This window comes from Rhinatrema bivittatum, chromosome 3, assembly GCF_901001135.1.
Source record: "Rhinatrema bivittatum chromosome 3, aRhiBiv1.1, whole genome shotgun sequence".
Taxonomy (NCBI): Eukaryota; Metazoa; Chordata; class Amphibia; order Gymnophiona; family Rhinatrematidae; genus Rhinatrema; species Rhinatrema bivittatum.
This window is the reverse complement of record NC_042617.1, coordinates 572,134,721-572,148,221: the sequence shown is the minus strand read 5'-3', so window position 1 is coordinate 572,148,221 and position 13,501 is coordinate 572,134,721. Positions and strand designations below refer to the sequence as shown.

The window sequence follows — 13,501 nt, the reverse complement described above, 5'->3', positions numbered from 1 at the left end:
GTTCCATTTTGGGTGCTACTACCTAGGAAAGAGATCTAGGCGTCATGGTGGATAGCACACTGGAGTCTTCGGTTCGGTGTGCTGCGGCGGTCCGAAGAGTGGACAGAATGTTGGGAATTATTGGAAGGGGAATGGTAAATAGAACGGAAAATGTCATGATGCCTCTGTATCGCTCCATGGTGGGACTGCACCTTGAATATTGTGTGCAATTCTGGTCGCCGCATCTCAAAGGGGATGTGGTTGCGATGGAGAGGGTGCAGAGAAAGGGCTACCAGGATGATGGAGGGAGTGGAACAGTTCTCCTATGGGGAAGGACTGGAGAGGTTGGGACTTTTCAGCTTGGAGAGGAGTCGGCTGAGGGGGGATGTGGTGGAGGTGTTTGGAGTCATGGGAGGTCTAGAACGGGTAGATGTGAATCGGTTTTTTACTCTTTCGAATGGTAGAAGGACTAGGGGGCACTCCATGAGGTTAGCATGTGGTACATTTAGAGCTGGTCGGAGAAGGTTCTTTTTCACTCAACGCACAATTGGACTCTGGAATTTGTTGCCAGAGGATGTGGTTAGTGCAGTTAGTGTAGCTGTGTTTGGAAGGGGATTGGATGGGTTCTTCGAGGAGAGGTCCATTGCCTGCTATTAATTAAGTTGACTTGGAGGGTGGCCACTGCTATTGCTGGCAACGGTAACATGGAATAGACTTAGTTTTTGGGTACTTGCCAGGTTCTTGTGGCCTGGATTGGCTACTGTTGGAAATAGGATGCTGGGCTTGATGGATCCTTGGTCTGACCCAGTATGGCATATTCTTATGTTCTTATGTCTTGGTGGCTCTTCCATTCCAATTTGACTCTTGCAAATACTTCTTCACCAAATTGTCTTCACTACAGATGCTTCTAACCTGGGTTGCAGAGCTTACGCACAAGGACTATGCACTCAGAGCCTCTACACTGTCCAGGAGAAGCGTTTGCACATCAGTCTACTGGAGTTATTGGCAATTATGAATACTCTAAATCAGTGTGCCAATGCAATTTTCCTAGTCCAAAGAGACAGCTATGTGGTAATGTTCTGCTTGAATAAGCAGGGAGGAATAAACTCTATTATCCTCGGCTGGAAAGCTGTCAGGATGTGGAACTGGGTGATCTCTCAAAAGATGACCCTAAAAGCCATACATCGGGCAGAAAGAGATAACATCCTAGCATAATACCTAGACCCCCATGAGTGGTGGCAAAAAGAAACTTTCTAAAGTTTGCACACTTGTTTGTGACAACCCAGAGCAGGAAGACACAACTCTTCCCTAGAAGGAGATCCAAAGGCAGACTAGTAGCAAATGCCACCCTTCTTCACTGGGGACAGGTGTTTGGTGTGCATATCCTCCCATATTTCAGTGGCCAAGAGACCAAGGAACTATGATCCTTATAGTTCATTCATGACTGAAACAGACCTGGTTGCCTCGTTTTTGGTATTTGTTCTTTCGGATACTTTTAAAATTGGCAACCTCTCCTGTCCTAATCACAGAAAGCCAAAGAACCAGGATATTGAAAAGATGTAATATGATCTTCCAATTTCTTTGAAAAGTTGTCTAAAATTCTGTCTTTTAGAAAGTAATCCATCATGAAGTCCTATGGGTTTAAATAGTGCAGATTTCCATTTTGTGTGAGTCAAGGTCCTAGTTTCCTTTTCTTGTCACACACAAAACGTGCTTGGATACCTTTATCATTTTTCAGAGTCTGTCCTAAATAACAACTCCGAGGGTGCAATTGGCATTTATCACCATCATGTAGGAGTAAACCCCCTTTCTGCACAGTTTCTAGTTATCAGATTCATGTGGTGCTTCCTTCATTTGAAATGTTTCATCAACATTTCTTACCAAGCTGATGAAAGCTTCCTTAGCATCTAGGCTCATGTGAGCTCAAGTACCGTATCTGCAGGGTTGCATTTTTGGTAGTAGTCACTTCACCACACAATGTAAATGAGCTCTAGTCCTTGGTGACTTACTCACCTTACCTCAGATTCATCATACTAGGGTGGTGCTTTGCACACATCCCAAATACCTGCTTAAGGAGATGTAGGATGTCGACCTTAATCAGGCAGTCACTATTCTAGTATTTTTCCCCCCTATCCCCATAAAAGTGAGATGTTTTTTATTCCTTGGTTTGCAAAACATCTATTGCCTTCCATATGAAGCAACTCATAGAAAGTTCTGTCAAATTATATTTCTATTGACCCTAAGAGACCCAAAAAGTGCAGAGATAAAGTGCTCCATTTACATTGGGATAACAAATTGCTTCACTTTCAGTTATGCCCATAAGGGCCATAATGCTAGGGCCATAGTTCCTTCAGTCACCCACTACCCTAGATCTACCTCTGCTGAGGAGATTTTCAGGGCTGTGATATGGAGTTCAGTTCACACATTCACATCCACTTGCTGTCTTGATTGGCCTCTTGATGGAATAGTAGGCTTACACTGCTCATTGCCCATCCCTCCTAGGGCCCGTATCATGTGTGAGCAGTGAAAGACTTTTACACCTTCACAGAAAGCTCAGATGGTTTTTATTTGGTTGACCTGAGCAGGCTCATGTAATACAGGTGTGTGACCATTGGACTGCTCACGTCCGAGTGCACCTGTAGCAGGTAAGCAGCTTTGCATTCTTTTGCAAAATGTCTATTTGCTGTAGTAGTCGTGAATTTACTGTTGTTCCGTTTCTGTTTTCCTCCCCTACTGCCCCGAAGCCTGTGCCTGCAAACTTCCAAGGGCTGTCAGAATAAAGAGCAGGTCTTGGAGCAGAGATTTCGTGCGGCTTTCAGGGACTTCCAGCAGTGGCTCTTGAGTGCAAAAATCAACACTGCCAAGTGTTTTGATGTACCTCAAAATATTACCGAAGCATCAGCAAATCTGCAAAAAATACAGGTAATGGAGTATTTCAAGCCGTGGGGGACTTTTAATATTATGCTTACTCTTGGAGAACATGGATTTTGTTTGTATGGCTATTTTACATGGAGGTCAATATTCCAAAGCTATTTAGATGGATAACTCACAAGTTATCCATCTAAGTGGCAAGTATTGCAATAGTCAACTTATTTTCCGGCTAAATTATAGCCAGATAAGTCCTTTAGCTATTTCCCCGCCCAAGCGTATTTATACTCTAAGGGGCCGATACAATACAGTATGCTCAGCTGAGCGCACTCTTTAACCCGCAGTTGGACGCGGGTTGTGTAGGCGCAACTGAATCCCCTTATGCACTCCCAAAAGTTGTCCAGAAAAGCAGTATTTTCTGCTTCTCTATACAACCTCCGACTTAATATCTTGCGATATTAAATAGGAGGAATAGGAGGAAAAAAGTTTTGAAAAAAGTGCCGGCAGTCAGGTTTGGGAAACGGACACTCAATTAACAAGTGTGTGCGTTTCCCGAACCCGTGGCTGTGCACCGATTAGGAAAATCAATGCTGATAAATTCAGCTTCTGTTTTCTAACCTGCGGACGGCCGCTGACAGCATTATTCCGCACGTGGGCGCTAGGGGTGTGCAGTCGACCCTAGCACCTCCTTGACAATGCAGTCCTTAATTTAAATATTGCATGGTGCCCCCAGGCGAGGTGTGCATGTGATAACTAATACAAGAAAACTGTTCTGTCCAGGAATTCTTATCTGAAAGTGAAAATGGTCAGCAGAAACTCAACACGGTGGTGACCAAGGGAGAACTTCTGGGCGGGATCTTTTCTGGAGAGAAGGCTGAAGCTGCTCAGGGCAAAGTAAGCAGTGCAAAGGAAGACTGGAAACATTTCCTAGCCACTCTTCACCAAAAGGAATCTGCCTTGGAGGTACAGAAACAATTAAACATATTTGTGCATGAAACGCTGTCTGCAGGATATATAGGGGTCAATATTCTAAAGATTCCAAAATTGTTTTTTTGCCTGATAAATATAACCATCTAAAAAATGTAGTCCCTTTAATCAGCTAAATTTGTGCAGTGCAAATCACAAGCCGCACATATATAACTCATTAAAAAATAAAAGGACCATGTTGGAGTTTTTCCTGAGGCGGATTTTCAGATTTAGCCAATTAGCATGATAGTCAGCCATACAACTAGCTGGGTTATCGCAGCCACTGAGGATGGTGCCTGCACAGTACAGGGTCTTGCTGAGGCCAGCTCAGGAGTGCTGAAACGTGTTCATCATTGGAAAGAAATCTGAATTTGGTAAATGGACAGGAGAAGAAGAAATGGATTTTGAATATCAACCTCAGACTTTATGAGGATGCTCTTTCGTTAGACTTTTATGAGAATTGCAAACCTTTTATTAGCTCAGTTTTATTCTCAGCTTGACATATAATTCAGCCTGTTGAGTCACTGGCCTACCTGCAAACCCAAAGTAGTGGCCTAGAATATGGCAAGGATGTCATTCGGGTGTGATGACTCCACGTGGCACTGACCACCATGTCTCGCCAGTGGACACTTGGAAAAACTCCAGGATCTTACCAGCCTGTAACAAAATGGTGTTACTTCAACAAACTTTGGTGCAGGCTGGAGGTGCTGCCAGCATTCGGTGCCACTCAGTTTTAAAAGCCACCCAGATGCCGCCTGTCTCCCACTGCGAGCACATTCCAAACGTTTTCAAAAAGGAGCGAGAAGGTCTAGGCGGGACATGGGTGTTTCGGGACGTGGCCAAGAGATGTGCACTTAAATACTTACGCGCCTGGGCATGTGCCCAGATCCCCTGCCGTGTAAGTTTACTTCTGCTAGGGGCAAGGTGTAAGTTTAGAAACATAAAAAAACTAGCCGTAACAGCGGGGGAGGGGGGGGGGAGTTTAAGCCATTCAACTAGAGAGCTTTAGAGGACCTAGCCGTAAACCGGGAGAACTGGTGGACGCGCTGGTGAAACTGGCGCTCCCCCTTTTAAAATTCCCCAACTTACGAGGTGGAAGCGGTGCGTGCGTGCCTAAACGTGCGCCTGGTTTAAAATTAGGTGCACATGTGCATACGCCCTGGCCATCTTATAACATGTGCGCATATTCTGGCAGCATTCGGGTATTTAGGAGGGTGATGCCACGGAAGTTTATGTTAAGGTTATGTGACATTCCGGCGGCCAGATTCAAACTGGGCTCTCTGAACAAATAATGCCACTCGTTCAGTGTCACCTTGAAAAAGCCTCGGAAATATTAACTAGACAGTCCGGTTTCTGAAATCTGCCCAGTGACCATCAAGATATTGTTATTCCTAGTAAAGCATGGGATCCACTTGTGATTTTCCAGAGGCCTTGTGATTTTTTTTTGTTTTGTTTCGTACCTCATAATTTACAGTAGCAGAGAAATGAGGGATCTGTAATCTAAATATTAAGCAAAAAAAAAAAAAAAGAACATTTAAATGTGCCTCATTGAATGATAAAGGATGTATATTATAGCTCGCAATAAGAGGTAGATTTTAAAAGCCTTCCGTGCGCAAAAATGGCCACATATGCACGTAAGTGGACCGTGCGGGAGCTAAGTGAATTTTAAACAGCTGGGAAGGGTGCGTGTACATTGAGGTACGTGTGCCCAGAAAAGTAGGTGGAAATGGGGCAGGTGTTCCAGCACTGACACACATAGCTCCAGATTTCCCTCAGCCCAGTGTGTGCATGTTATGTGTGCCACAGCTCCTCACTGGGCACAGGAGTCGGGAGGGGAAGAGAGAGGCTCAGTCTGATACTCTATATATGGACCATTGCAAGGGGGCACTTTGATTCGGGGTGAATTTTCGGGAGGAGGGTTGGAGTTGGGGGGGTGGGGTTACAGACACATTTAGAGGTATCCATTGTAAAACTGACATCAGTAAAGAATTGTTGACCTTTCTAAGTGATGGCTATTCTAACAAGAGGAGTTGATTTGTACACTGCAGTGACTGCTAGCCACATTGTACCAGTCAACTCCTTTTCATCACTTACAGGGCACACGCGCAGCCCTTTTAAAATCTACCCGACAATGAACATTTTGAAGTACATTTTTTTAAAATGAGATACTAGAGGCAAAAATACAATGCAGCAAGTATACAGCGTGTTGGGCTGTGTCCGAGCAGGTTTCAGGACCTTTGCTTTTTGACTGTAAAGCCGCACATTGCATAACAACGTCCGGTAGACTCAGGCAGCACATGAGATGTTCCCGCTCTGATTGGCAGAACCTGAAGATAGAGATGAAGGACTTTGAAGCGAGCGCCCGGCCGGTCCAGGAGTGGCTGAGCTCCACTGAGCGGGCGGTGCAAGAAAGCAGCGGCCAGCTCCACGATCTCCCTGCCAAGAGGAAAGAGCAGCAGAAGCTTCAGGTGATAGTGCGGCCTCCCCTGAGCTTGGGACCGGATCATGCCGTAGTCTCAGGCTCTCTCTCTCTCTCACTCTCTTTCCCAGTTCCTCGAACGCTTGCCATAGCTTTGTTAACACCTCTGCCTTTTCTCTTGCATAAGTGAGACTGCCCCAGTGGCCGTGACTTGCCTGGTACGTCTTGTCAGACGGCTGCTGTGCCCTCAGTACCATGGACCTCCTCGTCATGGGGGGCCTCCCTTACTCTTTAAATTTAATGCACAGCCTGCCGGCCCATGTTTGATTTCCTTACGTGGATGCGTGGCCCGCGTGTCCCAGGCCACGCAACTTGCTTGTGTGTGTTCCATGTTATCCAGGGCTGCTGTGTCATGGCACCGCTTCATATCCCACCCCTCCTTTTTTCCTTGTAATCTGCTTGTGCTTTTGCAGTCCGTCCTTGAAGAAATAAGCTGCAACGCGCCGCAGCTCGAGAGGCTGAAAGAGAAAGCTCAGCAGTTGTGGGAAGGCCAGGCTGCCAGCAAAGGCTTTGTGCACAGAGTGTCTCAGCTGTCTTCTCAGTACCTAGCGCTAAGCAATCTAACCAAGGTAATGCGCCACGCTTTGTGTGTGTGCTGTCAGTCTGCGTGAGGCAGCAAGGAAGATTCATATCTAAAATTGAGCCCCTGGCTTTTGCTACTCCAGTAAGGTTTATGTGTGTGTGATGTAATCTCCCTCCACTGCCTATCGCTTTAGCTGTGGGAGGTCACAGTGGGTCTGAAGAGTTATTTATGTAAATGTTATTCTAGTGGCTTCTGTGGCACCCACAGCGCGCTCTGTCTCTGTATCCTTGTTGATGTGTTCTGAAAAGAGCGGGAGGGGATGATATACGCGCCTAACAAAAGAAAGAAGCAAAGGAGTCGCACGATGAGGCCATTCCATAGTGAAGCTCTGGAATTCACTGCCAGAGGAGGAGATTACAGCAGTTAGTGTAACCGGGTTTAAAACAGATTTGGAGAAGTTCCTAGAAGCTAAATCCATATTAATAAGCAATAGTAGTTTGTGATTTATTTAATGTTTGGGTACTTGCCAGGTACTTGTGACTTGGATTGGCCTCTGTTGGAAACAGGATACTGGGCTTGATGGACCCTTGATCTGACCCAGTATGGCAACTTCTTACGTTCTTGTATTCTTTTGTTCCAAAGCAGTGATTTTGAAAGGCTAATTAGCCCTCTGCATAGAAAGCAAACTCTCTAAATGCTCTACCACTGAAGGGAAGCAGTGAAATGTGGGCGGTGGTGTTGAAGTTCTGGGACTCGCTTTGCATGTTTTCACCGGCTGTCCCAACTGTCTCTTCCACCATTGATTTGATTTCTTTTTGAACTTGTGACCCATGAAGTAACATGGATTTCATTATTTTACTTATTTGTTTGCACATTTTTTTCTATACCGCCTCCCCACACCAACAATAGGAGCGTGCAAAGCAGTGTGCAAAAGTGAGATTACATAAGCATGCAATTTAAACACATTATAAAACTTGATGAGAACTGATAAAGCCAATTGCCTTGTCTTCCTACCACTTTGGGTAGATGAGCAGACGTATAAACTCCCATACTTAAATAAACATCAGCTCTACCTCCCACATCTTTTGCCCAACACCTTAACCTCATAGTGAAGTGCTCTCTCGCTCTCTCGCGCTCTCTCGCAAGCATAGTTAAATGCTATACTATTGCCGACCTCTGCGGGAAGGCTCTTCCAGCATTGTCGACTTCCTTTTTGGTTCTGACAAGTTCCCTATTTAATTCAGTGCCCTCTTCCATGTCTTTGCAGCAAGGTTTGTAACCATCCAGAGAGCCATCAAAACCAGTCGGGTTGTTTGAGCATCCAGCTGCTCCGTGCTTGCTGGGGTTTGAAATCTCTTTGACCTTCTCCTAGTTTGTGAGAATAGTTGAGACTGTAGAGCTCGTAATGAAGTTTGATTGTTTGGATACATGCAAGATTTTTCTTTAATCCTTGGGACTTTTTTTTTGTTTGTATATATATATTTTATTAAACATTTTCATATAAACAAAAATATTAAAGCCAACAAATGCCAGGCAACCGTAATGCAGAGCAAGAATAAAGAGAGAAAAGAATCACACTTCACAAGTAAACAAAAGCAACAGCAAATAATAATAAATACCTAAAACAGCAAGATCACAAAAAGGAGCCGACCTGCAATGCTAGGGGCTTTTCGTTTTCTCTTGAGACTGGAATGCCTCTGCTGAAACACAACTCATGCCAATATTTTTCAAACAAAGAATAAAAAAGACTGTTTTCTTTAATGGGACTTTGGCAGTTGAGTTTTGAAACGTTTGCACAAAAAAATGTGGGCAGATGATCATTTTAGGTGGAGCACTGCTGTATGTGACATTGTGCTCTTGTGCAAACTTTTATACAATAGCTCTTGCATACATTTGGGTTTTTTTTTTTTTTTTTAAATAGCTTTTTCTATTGAGGATGTATTTGCTGTGTCAAATACTTTGCTTCCCACACAACCAGTTCAGAGCTGCACTGCCACACTAGGCAGAAAACGTCCGCCTTGCACCGGTGTGAGCTGCACAGTAGGTTCAGTATTTCAGTTTCATTGCCCGTTTTAGGCTTTCAGCTAGGGCTCCACTATGCACTTCCGAAACGTTAGCTGTTGGGCTGCCTGCAAGTATGTGGTGAAGCACAGAACACAAAAAACGTGCTTCTAATTAGATTCTTAGTGTTCTGTTTCTAAATGAAACAAGCTGCTGTTTCCTGTACGCCCCACACTCTAAGAACGCGGAGGAAGGGAACTTTTAATCAATCCCTTTCTCCTTTTCAATTCAGGTGGGACTGAATCAGGTGTGACCCCCACCCACGTGAAAGATAAGGGAGTCAGTGGAGGCCTTTCCAGAGGCAGCGCTGGGGAGGAGTTTGGACTTGCACGTACCCTTTTACAGTTGTAAAAGGATGCATGGGGAATTTCATGGACGTCTTAGCAGCTGTAACTTTTGTGGGGTCATTTGGTGGGAGAATTTCCTCAGCGGACTTTGCACATGTTAGATGGCCTTCAAAATTAGTGGGGGGGGGAGGGGGGGTTAGATTGAATTATTCACTTTTTCCAAATCTGAGCTGAAGGCAAGTTACAGTGTAGGTACTATTAGTTATTTACCCTGTACCTGAGGCAATGGAGGCTGAAGTGACCTTCCCAAGGTCACAGGGAGCATCAGTGGGAGAAGTAGAACTGGACCCTGGTTTCCCTGGTTCTTAGCTTAAGAACATGCCATACTGGGTCAGACCAAGGGTCCATCAAGCCCAGCATCCTGTTTCCAATCCAGGCCACAAGAACCTGGCAAGTACCCAAAAACTAAGTCTATTCCATGTAACCATTGCTAATGGCAGTGACTATTCTCTAAGTGAACTTAATAGCAGGTAATGGACTTCTCCTCCAAGAACTTATCCAATCCTTTTTTAAACACAGCTACACCAACTGCACTAACCACATCCTCTGGCAACAAATTCCAGAGTTTAATTGTGCGTTGAGTAAAAAAGAACTTTCTCCGATTAGTTTTAAATGTGCCCCATGCTAACTTCATGGAATGCCCCCTAGTCTTTCTACTATCCGAAAGAGTAAATAACCGATTCACATCTACCCGTTCTAGACCTCTCATGATTTTAAACACCTCTATCATATCCCCCCTCAGTCGTCTCTTCTCCAAGCTGTCGGGACAGTATTGAAATAAAATCTACAGTGGGAGCTAAGTATAAAAATCTTAGGATTTAATGGAAAATATTTTTGGTTTTGGGGTAAAAAAATAAAAAATAAAGTTTTTAAGTGGATTAAATAAAATAGTGTGAGTAAACGTGAAACAACACCAAATGATTACAAACACAGTGCTTGACAAACTGCTGAAATTGCCTGCGGCCCATTGCGAGGCGAGAGGCAGTGGATTAAATTATATTTGCACTAGTTCTGATGGTGTTGTTTCTGATAATTTAAAATAAAAATAAAAATAGAGATAAAAAAGAAAATAAAATAAATAAGATATATCCTCTCTATTTTGATTAGTTTAATCATTCACTGTTATACATTCTAATTCTCCCATCTTACTTCTTAGACTTCTGGCATTAGCATACAAACATTTCAAAATTTGTTTTTTGTTTGTATTTTCATTCTGCTTATTAATTGATAGGGATAAGTTAGAATTTTTTAGCTCAGGTGAGTTTTTAGTTACAGGCACTTGGACTACTTTTCTAATTATTGGAACCTCACTGTCGGGATGCCCTAATTCTAATGCATCATTAGTATCCTTTGAAGATACCTCTCTCCTAACCATGCGCTGCTGAGCGACTGTCGGCTTTCCCCTTTGCTCTAGTTTAAAAGCTGCTCTATCTCCTTTTTAAAGGTTAGCGTCAGCAGTCTGGTTCCACCCTGGTTAAGGTGGAGCCCATCCCTTCGGAAGAGACTCCCCCTTCCCCAAAAGGTTCCCCAGTTCCTAACAAAACTGAATCCCTCTTCCTTGCACCATCGTCTCAACCACTCATTGAGACTCTGGAGCTCTGCCTGCCTCTGGTGACCTGCACGTGGAACAGGGAGCATTTCAGAGAATGCCACCCTGGAGGTTCTGGATTTAATCTTTCTACCTAAGAGCCTAAATTTGGCTTCCAGAACCTCCCTCCCACATTTTCCTATGTCGTTGGTGCCCACATGTACCACGACAGCCGGCTCCTCCCCAGCACTGTCTAAAATCCTATCTAGGTGACGCGTGAGGTCCGCCACCTTCGCACCAGGTAGGCAAGTTACCAGGTGATCCTCACGCCCACCCGCCACCCAGCTATCTACATTCCTAATAATCGAATCACCAACTATGACGGCCGACCTAACCCTTCCCTCTTGGGCAGTAGGCCTTGGGGAGATATCCTCAGTGCGAAAGGACAATGCATTACCTGGAGAGCAGGTCCTTGCTACAGGATCCTTTCCTGCTGCACCTGGTTGGTGCTCTCCCATCATGAGACCTTCTTCTTCCAAGGCAGCACCAGGGCCGCCAGTCTGAAGTTGGGACTTGACTACTATGTCCCTGAAGGTCTCATCTATATACCTCTCTGTCTGCCTCCGCTCCTCCAGGTCTGCCACTCTAGCCTCCAGAGATCGGACTCGTTCTCTGAGAGCCAGGAGCTCTTTGCATCACATGCTGTGACCACCAGGCTTACAGCAACTTACACATATTTTTGCCGACTTCTTTGGTGGACTGCTTGAAGATTAACGCCTTAGTAAGCAGCACAGTATATAACTTCTTATCCCAAAGGGGCATGTGAAATATATCCTCACACACACTTGTGTTCGCAAAGGAAAATTTTTACAGTATGATTTGATATATACTTTTACCAGTTGCAAAGCCGTTGGATATATGCGTATATGTGCGCACTTAGCCAGATAAGTCAACCTGGCTGTTTAGACCTGCTCTTTGGAGCATCTAAACTTAGATATCCACTTATACAGCTAACTCTGAATATTGATAGTTGGGCTTATAAGTTCTATGTCCAACTTGTTCCTCCCCCGATCTGCCTAGTACCCATCTACTTTATATGTGTGTATATTTTATTCATATAAGGGACTTATTCTGTTAAGTGGCGGCTGCTGAATGTGAGCACATATTCAGTGGCTGCTACTTAGCCACATAAGTCCCACTTACTTGTCTAAATAGTGCTGAACACATTTTGAATATCGAGCCCCAAGTTTATTTGATACAAAAAGTCAAGTTTTCCTTCTGGCACTATTTTGTTTAAGTTCCTGGCATGCCCTGGGGTCCTGGCCGGATGTAGGCATAGGTAAGATGGGCATGTGCCATCTGAAGACACCCAAAAATGAGTATTCCCTACGCTGCCCGCTGACTTCCTTGAGTTCTTTTGCCTGTGGGCGCCATAATTGTAAGTCTGGCCCTGCCTTAATTTGCGACGCAAGAGATAATACTCGGCAAACCCTGGAGCTAAGAAACAAGCTCAGAGTGTCAGGTCAGTAGGACAGGAAATGTTCCCCAATTTCACAGGCATGGGAACAAAATCAAAATGTTTGGGTAAGCTGCTTTTCACATCGAGTAGACCACAAAAGTCACAATTTTGGAAGAAGATTTTCACTTGCAAGGATAGAAAAAAAAGGTCAAAAGAAGGTAGATGTCCTTAAAGAGGCACCCATAGTAACACTGTAAACGAGGGCAGATAAAGACCTGAATGCTTCATCCAGTCTGTCCAGCAAAATGTTTAGGGTTGTAACTGCCACTCTGTACAGGTTACCCCCATGCTAAAATGTACCCCAACTTAAGAACATACTGGGTCAGACAAAGGGTCCATCAAGCCCAGCATCCTGTTTCCAACAGAGGCCAAACCAGGCCACAAGAACCTGGCAATTACCCAAACACTAAGAAGAACCCATGCTACTGATGCAATTAATAGCAGTGGCTATTCCCTAAGTATAATTGATTAATAGCCATTAATGGACTTCTCCTCCAAGAACTTATCCAAACCTTTTTTGAACCCAGCTACACTAACTGCACTAACCACATCCTCTGGCAATGAATTCCAGAGCTTTATTGTGTGTTGAGTGAAAAAGAATTTTCTCCGATTAGTCTTAAATGTGCTACTTGCTAACTTCATGGAATGCCCCCTAGTCCTTCTATTATTCGAAAGTGTAAATAACTGAGTCACATCTACCAGTTCTAGACCTCTCATGATCTTAAACACCTCTATCATATCCCCCCTCAGCCGTCTCTTCTCCAAGCTGAACAGCCCTAACCTCTTCAGCCTTTCCTCACAGGGGAGCTGTTCCATCCCCTTTATCATTTTGGTTGCTCTTCTCTGTACCTTACCCTGTTTCTTTCCATTCTTTAGCCACTACAGATCCTCTGGGTTTGTCCCCTCCCCTTTTCAACTCCAAAACATATGGGAACCACAAAACAGTAAATCAGAGTAATTTTTTCAAGAGGAGCAGAACCTACAGTATGCATTTTCCCATTTCATATTTTACTAATGTGCAAGCTGGTTTTAGTTTATTCTGTCTAAAGACAGAATCGCCATGTATTTGGTGTTATTTTGCAATATGTTTCTGGGTCACTGTTTTCCACTAATATCAATTCTGAAGGCGTGTTGCATGCATGCATTACTGTACACCGTATAGACAGGCAGACCGGGCTTCGTGAGTCGCCACCTCAGTGCACTTGCAATGTTAGACATTCATTTCTCTCCA

At 44.3% G+C, this 13,501-nt stretch overlaps 1 protein-coding gene across 1 annotated transcript in view; it reads left to right on the top strand.

The window, feature by feature from the left end:
• The window catches only part of SYNE1 (spectrin repeat containing nuclear envelope protein 1), a 966,955-nt gene that overhangs the window by 554,922 nt on the left and 398,532 nt on the right, over positions 1–13,501 (top strand). Inside the window, 4 exon segments of the mRNA XM_029596918.1 lie at positions 2,724–2,901; positions 3,628–3,810; positions 6,138–6,281; positions 6,706–6,861. Of these exon segments, the coding sequence (XP_029452778.1) occupies positions 2,724–2,901; positions 3,628–3,810; positions 6,138–6,281; positions 6,706–6,861 (661 nt within the window).